The 19,561-nt window shown below is 36.1% G+C and overlaps 1 protein-coding gene across 11 annotated transcripts in view; it reads right to left on the bottom strand.

Annotated features, from left to right (window-relative positions):
- ATP2C1 (ATPase secretory pathway Ca2+ transporting 1) overlaps positions 1 to 19,561 on the bottom strand; it is a 71,663-nt gene that overhangs the window by 27,542 nt on the left and 24,560 nt on the right. For all 11 annotated transcript variants that reach the window (XM_027675518.1, XM_027675528.1, XM_027675525.1 and 8 more), the window contains 6 exons: positions 7,538 to 7,648; positions 6,451 to 6,567; positions 4,820 to 4,909; positions 2,393 to 2,428; positions 1,451 to 1,512; positions 977 to 1,085 (listed from right to left, as the gene is read on the bottom strand). In XM_027675518.1, coding sequence (XP_027531319.1) covers positions 977 to 1,085; positions 1,451 to 1,512; positions 2,393 to 2,428; positions 4,820 to 4,909; positions 6,451 to 6,567; positions 7,538 to 7,648 — 525 coding nt within the window. Of the gene's footprint in view, positions 1 to 976; positions 1,086 to 1,450; positions 1,513 to 2,392; positions 2,429 to 4,819; positions 4,910 to 6,450; positions 6,568 to 7,537; positions 7,649 to 19,561 lie in introns of those variants that run through there.

The following is a 19,561-nucleotide window of genomic DNA, read 5'->3' as shown; positions in this document are numbered from 1 at the left end:
AAGTAGGTGTTGCTGCAACAGCAGTTTCATAACAATGCAGAGACTATACAATTGCCAAGGGAAGCAGAAAGTATTTGCAAACATGAAAACAAACCCACTCAACTACTAGCTATACTGCAGGGGCTAAAAACATGATCCAGACAAATTTCTCAAGAGAAACAAAAATTTGCCTCAGAAACTAATTCATTTAGACTTTGTCTATGAAATGTACACTGATTAATCAAGTATCAACAGTGGATAAACTGAATATATAGATCTTCATATCCAGAAATTACTTTACCGTGACAGATAGTCCAGATACTGGGCACACTGAGAATGCCCAATCTGACAGAAAAGTAATGTAACATTCAACCAAAACCATCAAAATATGCAAGATGAATATATATACATATTACACTTCATTTTTAGGGAATATACAAATACTGCTATAGTGCCATCACTTCAACTCAAACACTTCCAGCAATGCTAATATCACAACTGAAGTACTGAGTAAACTGAGAGATATAATGACACACACTGATGAAAAAGTGTCAAAGAGAAGATTACAACAGCACAATTTCACTTTAATATTCCATTATCAATGAACGCTGGAACCACACGCTAAAATTAATGCGAATAAAGACTGAAAACCAGTTATCTGCAACCAGTTGCTAAAATATCTTAGCATTCAGACTGAAAACAATGTTTTTGCAACATGTTTAACATTGAGGGGGAAAAAATAAAATTTTCAAGAATACATTACTACATAAAATTCAAAAATTCTTTCCTCTGATGTCCTATAGTAAGAAACTACATACATTGGTTAAGAATGCATGATCACATTTGGAAAGTAATTACTTCAAATTTTCTACCAAGATAGTTGTGAACTCCAAACAAGAACACTTAGTGCACTTCAGCATTCAGTAGCTATCTTCCCTTCCCCTCTATCCCACAAGAAGGAAAGTTATGAAGTATTAAATCCGTTTTAGGTACATACCTCAAATAATCGTAGATCAGCTGGGACTCTGTCTCCAACTGACAGGCAGACTGTATCACCTGGCACTAAATCTCTTGCAAGGGTATGTTCCACCCGACCTTCTCGTACACTGCAGGTAAAAACATGGAGAGCAGTAAGAATGTCTTCTCTGGCATTTTGTCTGAGAAAAGCATTCACACCCTTGACTACACATTGCAACGTTACAGGTTTCAGCAAAATATTTCTAATTTGCTGCTTTTTTCTTAGAGGTTACATCTCAGTAACATCATTTGAAGGGTTCAGAGAGGCAACAACATGGTGTAGTTTTTTAGGCTCATAGAACAATCTTTAAAATGAGAAAAAGGGAAGTGTGTTCTACATCAGCATAAAAACTTGATGCAAAGGAAATATGTTCAGTAAAATCTTTTCCATTTACTCATTTCAGATTAAACTTCATATGATTTAATTTAGGACTGAAAGGACAAAATTACATACCAATGGCATTCTGGAGGCACAAGTTTACTAAGCTCTTCAAGAGATTTTTCTGATCTGTACTCCTGCAGAGACATTTTTTTAAAAATAAAGCAGATAATATTTTTAAAACAGGGAAAAGTTTCACAATATAAGACAAAGCCACTGAAATTTATTTTATCAGTGAAGTTGTCCAAACAACCAGATAAGAGATGACATTCAACAGTTCTGCATTAGATACTTTAAAAAGCAAATATGGTCCCAACGCTGAAAAATTTCCAGATTTGCCTACATGGATTTCTTCTGAAAGAATAGCAGAGGTCCTTTGCACTTTCTTCATTATCTTCAGTTATTTCTAATACTTGCAGTAACACTTCTAAACTCAGGGATTAGACACCTTACTGAATTCTACAGTTTAACAAGTTAGTAGCAAAAGTACTGTGCTCTTAGCTCCCGGAAAACTAAGGTAACACAACTCATATGTAACTCAATAAGCAGAATACAGAATTCACGTAATTACAGGTATAAAGCACAAGCACAAAGCAATTTTGATTCAGGCACACCCTGACTAAAGTTGTGTAATTACAGAACAAAAATAACTATTTTAAGACTTGGGAAACTACTTAGATGATTTTTTTCCCCATTTCTGCACAAAATGGAAGCAAGAGCTACATTTCCAACATCTTTTATATGAAGTTAAATACTCAAGTACTTCTAACTGTTTATTCTAAGGGCTTCTTTACAAGTACTCTTATGGCTGAGTGTAATACTGATACAGATGCATAAATGTCAGTGTGGTTAAAGCAGGACAAATCATGCACTTTAGAAAAGGCAAAGGATTTCAATGAAAGCACATTACTCAATCATTCACAGCACAATGCATCAAGACAACTACTTCAGTCTTATTAATAAAAGAGTTTACATAAAAGCAATACTCTTATTTGGACAACCCAACAGCTGTCCTACCTGAACGAAGGCAACTGTAACAACAATGAGTATTGCCTGCAAGAAAACAAAACCAGGTGAGATAAAAGAATTCCAAATTACCAAGAAAGTAAGCAATCATATTTGGTTTAACTCATATTAACAAGATGATTTGGAAATAAACTTTCTCATGCTCAAAATCACTTGGTATCCCTAGGGTCTGTTCCAAAAGCAATGCCATTATCTATTTACACCTGCTTCAGTGATGTCCAAGGATGCAATAACCTGCTTTTACTAAAAATAAGATTAATAACTAGATAGCAAACTTTTAAAATTTCCTTTGCTTCCTGTTTCTAAATGGCGAGCAAGAGACAGCAGTGGAAGAATACGTGACACAAATAGAAAAACTGACTGGTGTTCTCTGTGAACAAAACAAAGGTGTGTTAACTGCAACAGGGCATCACAGATGTGGTTTTATTCAAATAACCAGATAACAGAAAGACTAAGAATCAGCTGAAGACTAGATATAAGGCAGCTGAAAAACTGGTCTGGAGTCATAAAATATCCTAGCAAGAAGAACAAGAGGAAGATGAGCAACGCAAACTCTGCCCCAGATACCCAAGGAGAGAGACAGGACACCAGGCACACCCCAAACAGCCAAGATGCCAGAGATCCAAAACAAAAAAGCTAAAAAAAAATTGCTCATTAGGAGGAATCAAAGATAAGTACACTACGGCCTCAATATCAAGCCTTCATAGTCCCCCATATCAAATACAATTCTGGCCACAAGACTTCAACATAAACATCATGGGCCTTCTAATTATATGATGTGAAAGCGCATGAAATAATTAAAGCTATAACAGGGAATAACTATGATCAATTTATTGTAAAGTATGTCTCATCTTCTCCTTCAACTCACTCGTGAATTGAGTTTTCTTACATTAACTGAGTTGTTACTGAAACAGAGTTGTTACACTGATTTCTTACAGAAACATAACACAACATCCATTAATTAAGCCTATAAAGTACATGCAGCAACTACTAAAAATATCCAAGATATTACCATTTTGCAAGCGAAAAACTCCCTTGAACTCAACTAAATCCACATAAATCCAGTAAATCTGCCTTCTTTGTGATACTAACATTAGCTTCACCAACTGAATATTAGGAAGTAACTACATAAATATTCCATGGAATATTTCAATCACAGCTATATGTGTTTCTTTTGCAGGCAATATTATATTCTACAGATCATGCTACCTGACACAGCTTTGCATTCCTAGCCTCATATCGATGGAAAGAAGTATGTAATTATTTTATTTTTCTTCTAATCTTCATCAGTTCCCAGTCCAGAGCAGAAAGTTTTACAATACCTTTGTACCAGCAGAGCTAAAAGGATGGTAAAAGCAGCTCAAGCCAGCATTGCCACCAAAAGTAATATATGCTCCCTTACACTAACTGCCTTGTTCTTTTATCATTGCCTTGCTCAAGAGAGTTAAGAAATAGACTTAAGGGCATTAACCAAGGGAAAAAACCATGAAATAATTCAACTTTCAGCCACAATAATTAAATAAATTTCATAATAAAATAATTTACCTAAATCCAACTTAGGAACACAATACACTATTCCAAACCAACACTATACTCAAATTCAAAATTGCAAGTTTTTCTTTAAGAAGTCACATAGTTTATCTTCCAAAGACAACTATTCTTTATAAAAAAATAGAGGGGTTAAGAGCAAACCTCCAGTTACCTTGAGTTACACACGGAAGTAAAACTCAACAGAAGAAGTGCGGAGGTAAGACAAGGGCAAAAAAAAACCACCCAGAACTTCCCTCTAGTCATATAGAAATCAAGATTTTCAGTTACCACCTATCACCCCAAAAAGGTCAAAGGGATTACAACTTTCTTCTCTGTGTCAATTGCAGCGACAAATGTTTATGAGTACTGTATTTGGCTCACTAGTTTAGCACCCTATTTAACTGCAAATAAATTACTATTTCAGTTTCTGTCTTTCTTCTGTGATTTCTAGAGAGTTCAGGTTACACTTCTTTTTCATGTTTTAAAAGATTAAATCTTTCAAGTAAATTCACAGACGGCTTATGTTGGTTTAAATTTGAAATTAAGGCATAATTTAAGATTAAAATTACATAGAATATGCCAAAAATTGCTCCTCTGAACAAACGCCTAAAGACGAGTCTTTTAACCAACAGAAGAGTAAAGATACAAGAAGCAGTCAGAAAATTATTCAAAGATGTATTTTAATATGTATTGCTGCTATCACTCAAGGAAAAGAAAAAAACCAAAATCCACTCACAAATTAAACAGATTTAATGACAGCATACAAATCAAACTCATTAATTGTAGTCAAATTATCCCACCCCACATTGTCATTCATGTGATGTTGAACACACGAGTGGTCACACAATCTGAAGTACTCCCAAGGAAGACAGAATTTTAGTTCCTTACCACAGTGATACTGACAGCATCATCAAACTGATGCATTACAACACTGATGACTGCAGATGCCAGGAGAAGCATAATAAGGGGGTTTTTAAACTGCAATGAAACAGAACAGTAATTCAGCCACACTCTTGACTGAAAGGCCATTTTATCTACCCTTCAAAGCACATCAGATCTATTTTTGAAGCATTATTCTATTATTAAAATATTTATAATCTACCAGTGCAAAGAAAATCTAACTCTGTGCAGTTCAGATGTTTACTTGAGGAGTTTTCTTATAAATATAAAGACCTTGAATAGACTGTATTCAATATGCAACAGGAAAAGAATGTGTCTTCCATTTCTTGATTCACATTTTAAATACAAAAAGAATAATCTCCTATAATTGCTTAAACTGTATTTAAACATACAAAAAGAAGCCTGAAATACATTCAAAACGTATTTGAGGTAAAACACTGACCCTGTTCCCAGCAACTGATCACTATTAAGGCAGCAATATATTTCTTAAATTTCAATTCATGATTTCTTGTTTTACAAGACACCAATTTTCCTTTTAGATCATATGATTTCCTCAGATTTTTAAGGTTAAAATAATAAAGGACCTTGCTTCTATGACAGCTGGTTGCGAACATGATGATTTTTTTGAGAAACACTATAAAAAAGAACATTCCAACAATTCAAGTGAAGAGCATTCTAAAAGCACATCTGATAAGCACACTCAAAACAAATGTATCTTAATAAATCCCATCTAAACCAGACTTGGATAATACGTCTTAGACGGGTTCTGATGCATCAGACTAGTTGACCCTATACATGGGAAAATAAAGCATTAATGCCAGAGTACAGCTAGTATGGGATGATGTTCCCACTGCTATCATCAGCAGAGCACTGAATATCTTTTTAGTCACTCCCAAGTAACACAGGATCTCTAGAGTCAACCATTTATTACTTCAAGGTTGCACTGAAATGTTGACCAAAATATTTAACATCGTAAATTCATTAGAAAAATCTTCTGTGTAAATATCTTGTGTAGCTAGGGGGTGGGAGGAGCAGGTAGCAGAAAGTAGTGACACTTTCATATATATATATCAGGTATGTATATATGTCTCTGAGATCTATCACACTGAAAAAAATTCACACTTGACTCTTGCCAGTTCTGCTAAACACCAGAATCAAGACTGGTCCCACCTCCACCCTCAGTTCAAAGGCAGCAGTTTTGCTTTTCAAAATTCTCATTGTCTATCAAGTTATTCATATTGCATATTCCATTTAAATATTTACCAACAGTCAAATGTATTGTTCTACAACCTTAGTAAAACTCAGGACCAAGTCTAACTACAAGGAAGTTTATTCTGCTTTTCTAACCCTCAGGCTACTTATGAATGGCATCCTTTGTCTAGGTATGAACACACATTCAAGAACAAATCACTTAATTGAAACACTGGTATATACATAAATAAAAGCTTTTTCAACAGGTAAATTAGATATAAATTATAGAAGTTGCAATTTCCCATTCTACTAGACTTTTCTCACTTTTATAAAAATGTGCTCATGTACAAAAAAGCTAAGTAAACCAAAATAAGCAAAACTACTGAAAGGTATTAAAACCAAAAAGGAGAAAGGACAAAAACATTCACCTGGGATATATATTTTTTCCACAGTGGTTCATCTTCACTAATATCAAATTCATTCCATCCATGGAATGCCCGTCTATGACAAACTTCACAGTTTTTTAAGCCATTCTGAAGATTAGCCTATTAAAATATGCAAAGAATAAAGCAGCCAGCAATTACACTGAAAAGCTAGACTTCAAAATAAATTCCAACACCAAAATGTACAGCCTTAGATCATAAACATCGGGGCAACATTCAAAAGACAAGCATGGTACTAAATGTTTGTATGACAATAAAAGTTAACAGACTACTATTTTAAAACTCCATTTGGCAGTATTTAAGAGATTCAACCAAAAAGTCACGTAAGAACTACAGAAGTAGATGTTGCTTCACATCTCTAAATGACTGCTGATCTTCCCTGCAGAAAACTCTACAACAAACCAAACTGTGGGCATACTTCAGACTCCTGAGAATGATGTCAGGAGTTCAGTTGCTCAGCCAAATGACTGCAATAACTTCAAAGTCTTGAGTTGTCAGTGACCACCATTTATCATGGTGTACTCCTCAGGCAGTCAAGCATACAGAAAATGAAAAAAGACCATCTATCACAAAAATTAACCCAGATTCAATGGTTCATAAATCTGTCAATGGGCAGCTCCCTCAGTCCTGTTTCTCTGCTTAAAATGGGGGCTACCAAAATAAATTAAGGACATCAAGGATTCCTTAGAGCAATGGAAGCAATAAAAAACAACAACAACAAAAACCACACAAAAAACCCCAAACAAACAAAAAAACCCAAAACAAAAAAAAAAAAGGACAGAATTTTATAATATGACTGACTCCAGGATTTTTATTAACAAATAGCCATCTTCAAAGCATACAGAAATCCAAACATTTTCAAGTTGAATCTCATTTTTTTTTTAAATATTAAGAGATTAGAGCATTTCAAGTAACAATTTAAAAATCAACTTGCTTTTAGAAGCAGACAGTAGCCAATATCAAAATGCATGATAATGCATCAACTTTCAATTAGAAGATCTGTCCTTAAGAAATACCAAACTTACTGTTTGGTAACATAAGTGCATTCTTAAGAGATGTAAAAATTACTTACTTGCAGGATACTTGCTACTTCATCAACTGGCAATTCACTTGCTTTTTTCGAAGACAGTACAGGAATCATTGTCTCATTGTCACCATCAGGAATTTTTTGAAGACGTGCAACCTAGAAACAAAACCAAAGTCTGAAGGGAAGGAGGGCGCAAATGTTTCACTTCAAATGATGTACACCAGAGCCATTCAGTAGTAATGCCATTAAAGGATAGTTTTTTATAAACAGTGCACTTAAAAAAATCTACAATTCAGCATATTTTCATGCAGTTACCACCTGCAATAATAAGAGAAAACACTGGACATGCAACTGAGAAGACTTAATTTCTATAACAATGTGTTCAGTCATGACAAAGATTCTAACAGTTAAATATCTTAATAATTCTTTAGCTCATTATCATCAACAGAAAGCTATCACTCCAGATAAATTTCACTCCCTGCTACTTTCTACCCATTAATGAAGTAGAAGGAGGCTTTTCAAGCAGGTCTATTTACATCTTCTTGTACACAAAGGAGAAACACCATTAAGAAATCCTCAAAGAGCACAGATGTAAGTGAAATCATAAAACTTGACTACAGTACAAAAGCTTCAAGTCAATGCTTTAAAAAGTTATGTTTTCCTGTAATTTTTGGAAGTTAAAATTTTTTGAACTGCAGAACAGTGCAATAGCAACATCAATTGCACAGCTCAGCACTGCTTTGATATTTAATGAAACCTCAGAGTTTCTGATTCTTGGTTATTAGATGAGAAGTTGGAGTGATACTCTTTCTTCCTGCTCTCTGTCTAACTGCACCCACAATTAGTAACCTGTCCATCATGCCACACACACATCCCCCTCCGTTAGCTGGAAGATATCCAACATGCAAACATGCAGACCACAGAAATGGCTTTTGCATTATACTTGCACAGAATTTCAATAGGTGGGGTTATGCTTTAGAAAATAATTACTGTATGTATTATAATAAATCTCCTCTAGGGATGCTCAGACTTAAAATACTTCAAGATTAAAAGATTCCAGCATTTTATGCCCTAAAAGAGGTATGACAATCTTCATTTTCTATACCGCACACTGTTGGCCATGCACTCGAATATGATGGCTAATTTCCTCTGTAGCTACCAGACACTGGTTTAGGGTTGAAAACCATTAAGCCTAAGTGCTATTCCAAAACAAACCCACAAACATATGACTTTGACCAAAATGACTCTACAACCTCAATAAAAATGCTGAGCAACGAAGCTTTCCCAGTAAGAGCAGGCAGAAATGAACTGACAGCCATTACAAATTTTAATGCTGAGAAAAACCTTTTTCCCTACACCAAATGACATCACTGCTAAACACAAATAACAACCCCAAAAAAGGATACATAACTGATCATTTCCCTAATATTATCAATTAGGACTTTGGGAAGTTTAATAACATTATTTTAAAGGATATTTTAAGAATTCAAATATCCTTAAACAGAAATATGAAGGTACTCTAACAGATTAGGGCTTTTTTCCAAATAAATCTTCATTAATGCAGAACTACTGTGCTACAACAAAGCTTATTTTGACAAGCTTTTTGTGACACTCAAAAAGCCATTCATTTTGAATGTGTTTCATTCATATTATCCCCCACTTTTATGAAGAACACTGTATTGTATGCAGTGAAAAAACCTACAAAGAAAATCTGGTATGGCATCAGAAAGATAAAGGCTCAGAAGGTCTTTTTATAGCCAGCTCCTTTCAACAGAGTGAAATTACATATTGTATGACAATTCTGGATGGATCCTCATCTAACTTCTAAAAACCCTCTATAATCTTTGTAGATTAAACTACACTTGTAGTTCAGAAAAGAACAATTTCAAATATCTAACTTTGCTACAAATTAAATTCAATTGCTCAGGCAATGAGAAACCAACCACTGTTCCCTTCACAAAATATGAAGTGGGTAACACCAACAGATTTAGGTCCAAAAAACAGCCGTGCTTACTATCTGCTGGACCACAATAACTGTATTCAAGCCAATGATTTTACTTTTACTATGCATTAGTTCCAGAATACAAGAGAAAAATTACTTTTTGAATACTGTTGGCAAGTGCTCTCTGAAGTCTTTTGCATTGCTGCCCAGAGCTGAACACCAGAGATCTGGACTTCTGCAACACCTTTTAAGGTCTCCAACAGAAGCTATCCCAAAACCACAGCATACTATACTAAAGGAGACAACCCACATATAGCAAGATGCCTTCCCATCCTATGCTGCAATTAATTTTCAGGCATTCATCAGCTGATACCTTAAAATAGTTCAGTATTTCATTGCAGGCCAAGTTTTTACATGGATAAAGAAAATGCGGGCTAAGAAATCATACTGGCCTATGGCAGCTATCAGATAGGCAGCATGTCCATGACCACTGAAGCTTCTGGAGCTATGACTACAGCTTCCCATCCCCCACTTGCAGCTAACTCTACTAAGGAACAAAGCAGCAGGATGCTAACTAACAAAAATAAATAGCTGCCTCAGGAAGGGCTTTTCTTGGACCACTTCCAATGTACACACTATCATTTCTAGGCCAAGAAATATGCATCAATCACATAACTATGGAACTGTGACCAAAGTATGTTTATGAAAATGAATACAAATTCGTCTGGAAGGCTTACACTACCAGAAATTCAGAGTTTCCTTCTGTTTTCTCTGAAGAAAAATCTAGTTAATTAGTTAACAGTAAGCTATTACTGTTTCTTCTTCCTCAGATGCTACAAGAGCCTGGCTACCCTCTTTCCACCATGACCAATACCAAGTACCAAAAACTTACCTCTACCACTGTTTTTCTCAGCTTAAAATGAGTCCATTTTAATCAGCGGGGCTAACTGACATCAAGATACTTTTACAATTATTTTTAAGGGGAAATTTTAGCTCTTCTTGCTCAGAGAACGCAAATGGTGGGACCTACATTCACCAGGAGCTGTCTAAAAACTAAGAACACTCTCATAGCGAAATCTATTTTTAAACAAACTGGTGATCAAAACACTTTGGCTAATTAGCTAATATAAAGCCCTGTAAATGTTGCATAAAGCTACTCAACTGACCTAAAAGGGCAAAACACAGAGGTAGCAGAAAAACAAAACTATAGAGAACAGCAAAAGTGAAAAAAAACAACCAGATATTCACAAAACAATGACAATTAAGTTGAGGTACTGAGAGAAATTCTGATTCTTTCTTTAAGATTCTTTCTTCTGAATCTTTGTGTCCACCTGAACAGCTCACTAAGTCTGCCTGAATCTATCCCATCAGTCATGGTAAAATTGAAGCCCTTTCGAGCCAACTCAAGTACTACAAAGACCTTTCAACTTGTTTGTAATGATCCACCTGTAAGACTATTGCTGTATGAGCAGTTAGTGACCTACATTCAGGTACATGACTATCGCAGATACCATGTGATCATTACTGAGTCATGCTGTGCCTAATCAATAGCACAATTAATGAACGCCCACATAATCAATGTGTAACTAATCAATGTGCACTTCATTTTATGCACAGTACGCTATCTTTTCCACTTGAAATATTACAAGCACCTTGCTCAGGAACTGCAGTTTTATTAATAAGGATATGAGACCATGTTGTCCAAGGGATAACAAGGCCCACATTCCAGACTCGACTGCTATCAGTGATGGATGAATCTGTACTGTGAGCAAAACCACGTGACAGTACTAATAAACAACAAGCAAACAAGATCTACAGTGTGCCATGCCCTGACCAGAGATCCATCCCAAGCCATATCATCTCAGGATTACAAGAATCAGAAAGGACGCATGATCTTATAACTTGCTATCACTTTTTCTGAGTTATTACTCATGATCTGCCTTTCAAGTGTTCATGCCTTTCGTATTGGGACCCCAAAAGAATCAGCACTTCATCACCCACCATAAGAATTAGCTTTCATTTTTTATCTACCTTTCCCACACTGAAAAAACAGCAGTGTTTGACAACATAATAAAAAGGGAATTCACTGAGTTTCACTGAACACAGAACAGACTGAAACTTACAAGCTTCCCATTTCCTGAATTTTCTGTATGATCAAACTATATGTGATGTACACTAAAAGGTTTAAAAACCTCATCTGTGCACACAGTAACATAATAAAATACCAAATGCTTTTTCTGCACTGTCTGGAATCCTGAAAGCACACAGGGCTAGAGATCAACTAGATGTCAATAGGCACAGAGGTTTGAGTCTCCATGTGTCTGCACATGGACTTTGGAAACAATTCCTGCTAGGCAGACTCTTGGATGGGAAAGGAATATTTAAGGAAAAGACTCTACCCAGAATGGAAGTAATCCTGTTTTCTGACAGTTCCATCAGATATGAAGATTCAGTTCAAAATCTTCTACTAATTAGGACATGGTGGTTAGAGGTTTTGGAGAGCCAGATCTTTACCCATCTTATTGTCCACCTTCAAGCTCTCCATTTCAATAGATCATTGCTCAGCATCATGGCTGTGATTCCACAGTCTCTAGCTAACAAACACCTAAACAAATATCTATTTCACTAGATGTTTATACCATCTTACCCTCCCCTGTTTGTCTAGAAGGCAAGGTGCTCCTGGAACTTCAATACAGGTCCCAGCCACAGAACAACGGTCAAGGTGACAAGACAGCAAAAAGCCAAGCCAACATACAAAAAAAGGCATTAGGCACACTTAATAGTTACAGTAAGTCCCAGACCAACTGCATAGCCAGAAGCAAACCCTGGATGCCCAGGAGGATTCCAAAAGCAGAGCTAAAGCAGAGAGGAGCACAAAAGAGCCTTCAGATCATTCTGAAACAAGCAATACTCAACATGGTTGACTATGGTTGACATGGTGACTGTGATGCAATTTTCTCTGTGAAATTGAATCAGATTTTAACAGGAATTAAATCTCCAGAGAAATTCACCAGTTATGCTAACAGAAGAAGCAGGTGGAAGCAGCAGAGTGTAGCAGATAGGGATTTATTAAAATAAATAAAAATCAGTGCAATCAAGTTCAGAAACTGTAAATGCAGACAAGCTACAAACTTACCTCGATTAGGTAAATTCCAGTGTTTAATGTCTTATTCTTGGCTTTTGAACTAATTTATCTACATTTTAATTATGTGCATAAAATTGGAACTTACATTGAGGAAGGCTTTATCTATACAGACTGTACAGACTAGGTGTGTACCTAATACATGATTACATCAGGAAGACCATTTATGACTGATTCTCAATTAGCAATTTCTCAAATGAGCCTCAAAATCATGTGAATTTAGATATGATAAATACTCAAGTACTGTGACTGACCAATAAACCCCTGTAACAGAAGGCTCAGAGGGGGCAACGGTGAAGCACCCACACAGCTCAGGAAATAATGCACGGTGTGACTAACCACAGCTGTTACAAAGAATGTAACTACTTCAACTAAGTGGAGACTGGATGATGGCTTTTGCTTTGGGTAAGCAACTAAATCCGTTGAGTGGATCAACTGGTGGTGTGAATGTGTCTCCCTGATTTCATCAAAAGAATGCTAACGTCTGAGTTTGCATCCCACCCCATGCTGGTCTGGATTATGTTGCTTGGTCAACATATGCACTGAACCACTGACAAAATTTCAAAGAGAGCAGCACATGGGATTTCAATCCACATGATCCTTTCTAGCAAGGGGGATGCCCAGTATCATGATGGTGCAAATGTTATAGAGACTGGAAACGAGAATCACATTGGTACCGCAACTGAATTGTTTATTTCAATTTCTAAATTTTGCTAGGCGTAACTTAAAAAATATACTGAAAACATAATACAAATGTGTTGTTCTTCTAAAGCAGAAAACCCACATAACATCAAGTATCTTCAAACACACACATTTGACATTACAGAATCAATTAGTTTGGAAAAGACCTCTGAGATCGAGTCCAACCTATGACAACACCACCACGTCAACTAGACTATGGTTTTAAGTATCACATCCAGTGTTTCCTAAAATATCTCCAGGGCCGGTGACTCCACCACCTCCCTGGGCATTCAATACCTAATCACCCTTTCTGTGAAGAAATTCTTCCTAGTGTCCAATCTAAACCTCCCCTGACACAGCTGAAGACTATGTCCTCTTGTCCTATTGCTGGGAGAAGAAGCCAACCACCACCTGGCTACAACCTCCTTTCAGGTGGCTGTAGAGAGCGATAAGGTCACTCCTGAGCCTTCTCTTCTCCAGGCTAAACAACCCCAGCTCCCTCAACCATTCCTCACAGGACATGTGCTACAGATCCTTCACCAGCTTCACTGCCCTTATATCCAACATTACACCCTCCACGTGTGGATTATCCAAAAGAACATGGTCAGAGAACATTATACTCTGACACATACCTCTATGGGAAGTAATATTGTTTTCTTTGAGCAAGAAGTAAAGTGCCAACACTCATTCAACACAAACACCCATGACCAATTTGCAAAAAGGGTATTTTGTCACTGCAAAGAGTTGTCCCTTCCTGCCCCTCAAAATGTTGTAATGAGCATCTTGTTTTCTACCAGGTACAGTTTGCTCGGGAAAACAACTACTTTTTGAGGGCTTTGGAAGTTACTGTATACTGTCTTCATTTGAATGGACTCCCTTGGAAAAGCTTGATGATTTTTCACTTCTGGGGAAACAGCTGCAGCAGCCCTGTATTCTAATATTCAAAATGAATTTGTTCCTATTCAAAAGTACTTGAGTTAAAACATTTTAGCAGGAGTCCCCACATCAAAGAAAGTGTATACAGAAAAGTTTAGACTCTAAAAAAGCCAGAAAAAAAAGAGAATCACTAATTTGCATTAATGATTTCTCCTTGGAGAGTAATTTCTATCCTGGGAGGTCACATAGTTTCAGCCCCTTGCCATTGTGTGTTATTTCACAAGACTTTACAGAAAAAAGGCAATATTCAATTTGGCACAGACACCACCACCCATTAACTAAAGAAATATAAATACCCAAATTATGAGAACAACCTGCTAAGCTGCCCTTTAAGCCTAGAAAAAAACCTGCCTTGTATTCAAGCACCATTTTAGCAGTGCTTAGGACTTTCAGTATGGCCAAGACGCAGCCATAATGCAGAACTGTCCTCCTTGATACACAACACTTCAGCATTTTTGATCAACTAAGAAATAGACATCTAATACTGGCACTGACCATTATAAATCACAGGGTTTGCCCGATCTTAAAAGTTGTAAAATATTTAAACAACCTATCCCCAACCCCATCTACACTTCAGGCAGTGTAATAAAGACTAAGATGCTCCATTTAACATGCAATTTATTAACTCTACAATAGACTATAAAGCCCAAGAACTATTTTCAAGTCCTGAAAATACCTTCTAAAAAGAACATTCTCAGAGAAGCATGTCTCCACAACCTGAAATACATTTTACTCTTTCAGGAAGTTTCACCATGTCTTCTTCAATTTAAAAAAATAGAAAGTAGGACATCTAGTTCAACTGAGGCTACCAGCACAAGAGTAAAGATGGGCAATTTTCTGTAATCATAGTATATACCATGTGTTATCTTGCAAACCTTGTGAATAACAACTGCCCGCTCTCCAGATAGACAAAACATTTCACAAAAATAATGATACCTTAACCCAACTGCAGTGCTGTAGACTGTAGGAGTAATGGCAACAAAAAAAAATCCAGCTAAACCGCCAACACCACTTCAGCTTCCTTTAGCTCATTCAATGTAGAATACAGTAGAATACTTAAGAATACCAAACACTCAAATTTTTTATTCAATTGCTACAAAAGATGTACCATTTGGAGCATTTTTGCATACTCTGGAGGATGTACTATGATGAGTTTAAAGCCTCATTGCTGAAAGCCTTGAGGTGCCACCAGTATTACCAAGAAAGCATTGACAAACACATCAGATCTATCTGTAGCTGGCTGGCCAAAATATTCAGTTTTCATTCTTCCTGTTCAAAAAAGCTCCTTAAACACTAGAAAAGTCCACTTGAACATTTCATACATTTGTCTCTACTTATTAATCAGAAGAACAAAAAGGTACAAAATCCTAAGGACACACTAAAATGATCAAATCAATGGTAGTGCCTCAATGAAAGCAAAGTTTATGTATAATAACACTGGGTCAGTTCAGAAATTCATTGCCTAAGGAAGAGAGCACTGATGGCCATACCTCATTTGACTCCAAATAGCATGTGCCTTAGCTTAAATCTTGATTCACATGAAGCCTTTTAGAAGTTAAAGGCCAAAAGACTTCGGGTCTAAGTATCAGTCATTTATCTTGACCGAGAGTTGCTAACTTTCTAGAAGAGAACATTTAAGCTTAGAAATAAGATCATATGGCTCCTCTCCAACAGTCTGCTTGTATCTCATAACACTTTGAAGTGCTGAGCTTCTCAGAATCCAGGACAGCACTTGAACAGCAAACACTAATAAATAATTTTATCACCCTGTGATACACTACTGATGTATCCAGAATGTACAGAATTTAGCCGCCATACAATTGTGTTACGCAAAAACACCAACAGAAATATTTGTTTAAAATAATGAAGCTCCAAGACCTCATAGTTGGTTATATCCTTGACAGTTATGCAGTTACCTCATAATATGACAAAATAAATTTCTAATTAAAGAATACTGAACTTATTGTTCACAAAAGTTCTCAGGACCAAGCTAGTGTCAGTGTCAATTTAAATGCAAACATAACTCACTGCATAATTACTCTATTTATGGCAATAAGCTTTCTTACAATTAGTATCAAGAAAGCAGCAACACTGTATTCAGCAACCTTTTTTTTTGTGAATTATGCATGCAGGAAAAAGTGCTGCAGAAAATTTATGACTTAAAATATTTTAAAAGCCTCTGTAAAAGATTCTGTCAGTTGCATCTACTAGCCCATTAGCCATTTTATCCCTTCCAATTGTTTAGAGTAAAATGTTTACAAAACAAATTACTAGAAACAGATGCTTGTCCCAAATTTAATACCTTGATTACTGTATTTTATTCTCCCTCTCTTCTATGCATTGTAACTTTAGCATTCCTTGTAGCTTCTACAAACCACACTGCCAATGTTATTTATCACTCAGTGTCAATTAGGTACCACCTGAAGTCTTTGACCAAATCAAAAGGCCTTGCAACTAAAAATCCATTTATTAACTTACTCCACTCTTGCAAAATTCCATCATGGTCTACAGAAGAATTGATACTATGGTTGCACAATAAACTGAGTCAAGCTAACAGTCTGCTTATGCTAAAAGAAGGTGGTCTCTGTCCTTCACCATTTTCAACATTAACTGGACACTTCATAAACCCATTCAACTTCATAATTCAACAGAAAGCCGTCCAACAGGGGCAGGAGGAAGGAAGGGCTGAGCTAACCTTCTGCCAAGTCAGACAAACTCAACAACCATGAGAGTCAACTCAACACTACAAGCAGGAATGGGTCTCAGAGCAGAACCATCTTTCAGCAGTAAGACAACACTTTCATTCAGTCCTACAGAACAGCACCCCAAGATCACAGCATATTTGTCACTCTTCACAAAAAAGCAAGCAAAAATATTTATCTTTTGTTAAATTAGCTGCCCTAAGAACTGTCTGCATTTTCCTTACACCACTGTTTCTCTTGACTCACCAAGAGATTATGCCATAGACTCTTCACAAAAAGGAGTTACAAAGCTAGCAAAATAACTAAACACATTCTGCAACATCTGAACTAGATTATTAGAGATTAACATTTCCAAACTAACTGCATGGGAAAAAAGGGGGAAAGAAAAGGCTAATAATCTACCAATCAGACTAAAGGATGACAGTGACTGTTCATTTAAAAATGAAATATATGTTTCTAATGCAAGACTGAGCTATATTAACTTGGCAGTTATTTAAGTTATCAAAGCACTGTTAAATTACAGGAAGATATTTAAGATACCTACTAGAACTGGTCTTTAGTGAAGACTCCATTTTAAAACAAAAGAAAAAAATCTCTCACCTTAACCTTCAAGTTAAACAGAAGAGATGTGACTTTTGCCAACATAAGTGTTAAGTACTTGTTTCTGGTTTTCTGCGAGCTGCAGAAAATCAAAAACTGTAATCAATGAATATCAAAATTCTTGTTTCACCTATTAACTTGTTAAGAAATTATCCACATGCCAAAAAGAACTTGAACTGCTGTGATAACACCAAATCCATTTCAGAATTTCTAACATTTTCCATCAAAAATTTCATTCTGATTATTTTGGATATTACTTAATGAACTACTGATGATGTCACTCTGGAACCATTTAATTTAAGTCACCGCTGCCTCAGGCATCCCTTCCCCCTCTGTTGTCAGTCTCATGTACACATGCTCCACCCCTTCGTTACTACGGCTGCCTAATCCATGATGAGCTAAATCTACGCTGCTAACTCACTGCCCCCAAAACCCAAAATCTATTCACTGATCTTCAATCTGTTAGTTTAGCAACTAAGCCCATTCTCATCATTTACAAAAAGCCACCAAAAGCACCCATGAAACTCACTGGAAAATTCAACTGCACAAGACAAACAAAAATTTGTCATCTCAGGATATTTTTCAAAGAAATAAAACATTCTTCACTTATATCTCCCTACTCATCCAATCATCAAAATGATCCTGAAATCACTACAGGATGTAGACAGACTATAGGTTGAAGTTAACAGTCATCTTTGAAGATTAGCTAAAATTAACTAGGACTCAAAACAATGAGGATTAAGGAGGATTTCTGAATCATCACATGATGTTTTTATCACATGCAGCAATTCTGGTCTGAGTTTTTGTACCAACCTTCTACATGATTTGGGGAAAATCTTTTGGTTTACAGGCGAAAAAATATTACTCCAACCTCTTCTGTTGGGCACTTAATTATATAAAAATAAATACTACATAAGGCCTTGATAACAAAACAGTACTCATATTTAACAACCTGTATTTGTAATCATAGTCTGACCTCAGAGAAGCTCAAAGTCTATGAAACCTAAACTGTGTTTGTCATTTTTCTACTAAAAGGCAGTCTTCTACAAGACAATCTTCATTAGAAAAGCCTAAATCACAACCTAAAAGATGTTGATAAAAGAAAGGAAAAAATTTCAGACCACACTATAGAAAACTACTTCAAATGGCCCAGAGGTATCAACAGAGAGATCCAAAAGATTAGTTTACATTCAGTTATGTTTTGTCTATCCAGGTTCTCCTGACTGCCTACAGTTTAAGAAAAAGCACCTTTTATGAAAAGAAGGCACAAAATTCCATCTTTCCAAACAGAAATAAAAACATCATTCCTCTAAATCATATGATTAAGCAGAAGTCTTCCTATGACGGAAAATTCTCTCTTGCCCACCATGAGAAACATGAATTCTTGCGGAAGTTCAATCAACCCAACATAAGAAACAGGAACCACAAAGTCTCAGGACAAAACACTAACTTAGAGTAAACACACAGTACTGCTTAGGAATACTAAATTAACACAGGAAAAGATCAGTTTTCCAAACCATCTTATCACTTCCCCATCTTGAATATTCATCCAAATACAGGAGGGGAAAAAAAGTCTGCCATTTCTTGCTTAATATCCAAACCTAAAGGGACCTTTCAAACAAACTCGGGGAAAAAAACTTTAAAAATAGTCTAACAGCAATCTTCGTTCTACAAGATTACAAAGACTATTCAACTATCGCCAAGAGAAAATATATTAAGGATGCTCTCAAGAGTTCTGAAAAGTTCCAGCATGAAAGCTGCTAGTGTCTAGTGTCCAAAATGCCAAATGGATAGAAAAAGAAGGGCTCAAAAATACCAAGAACATCAAAATAGACACTATACAGTTGTAAATATATGTGTCCCTCTGGAGACTAAAATAATTATGAGATGAGGAGGGTGTGGGGATGGAAAGATTGGAGAAGTAATTCATGTGTTCAGAGGACCAGTTCACTCTTCTTATCATTCATTATTTTCTCCTACTCCCAGAAGCCTACCCTGTTTTGAAAGCCCTCAATAAACCATAGTCTTTATTCCTGCCTTTGAAATATGCATCTGATCATCTCGTA

The sequence above is a fragment of the Neopelma chrysocephalum genome, unplaced genomic scaffold, assembly GCF_003984885.1.
Source record: "Neopelma chrysocephalum unplaced genomic scaffold, ASM398488v2 Primary Assembly neopelma1_26, whole genome shotgun sequence".
Lineage (NCBI taxonomy): Eukaryota > Metazoa > Chordata > Aves > Passeriformes > Pipridae > Neopelma > Neopelma chrysocephalum.
This window is presented reverse-complemented; position numbering and strand designations above follow the sequence as displayed.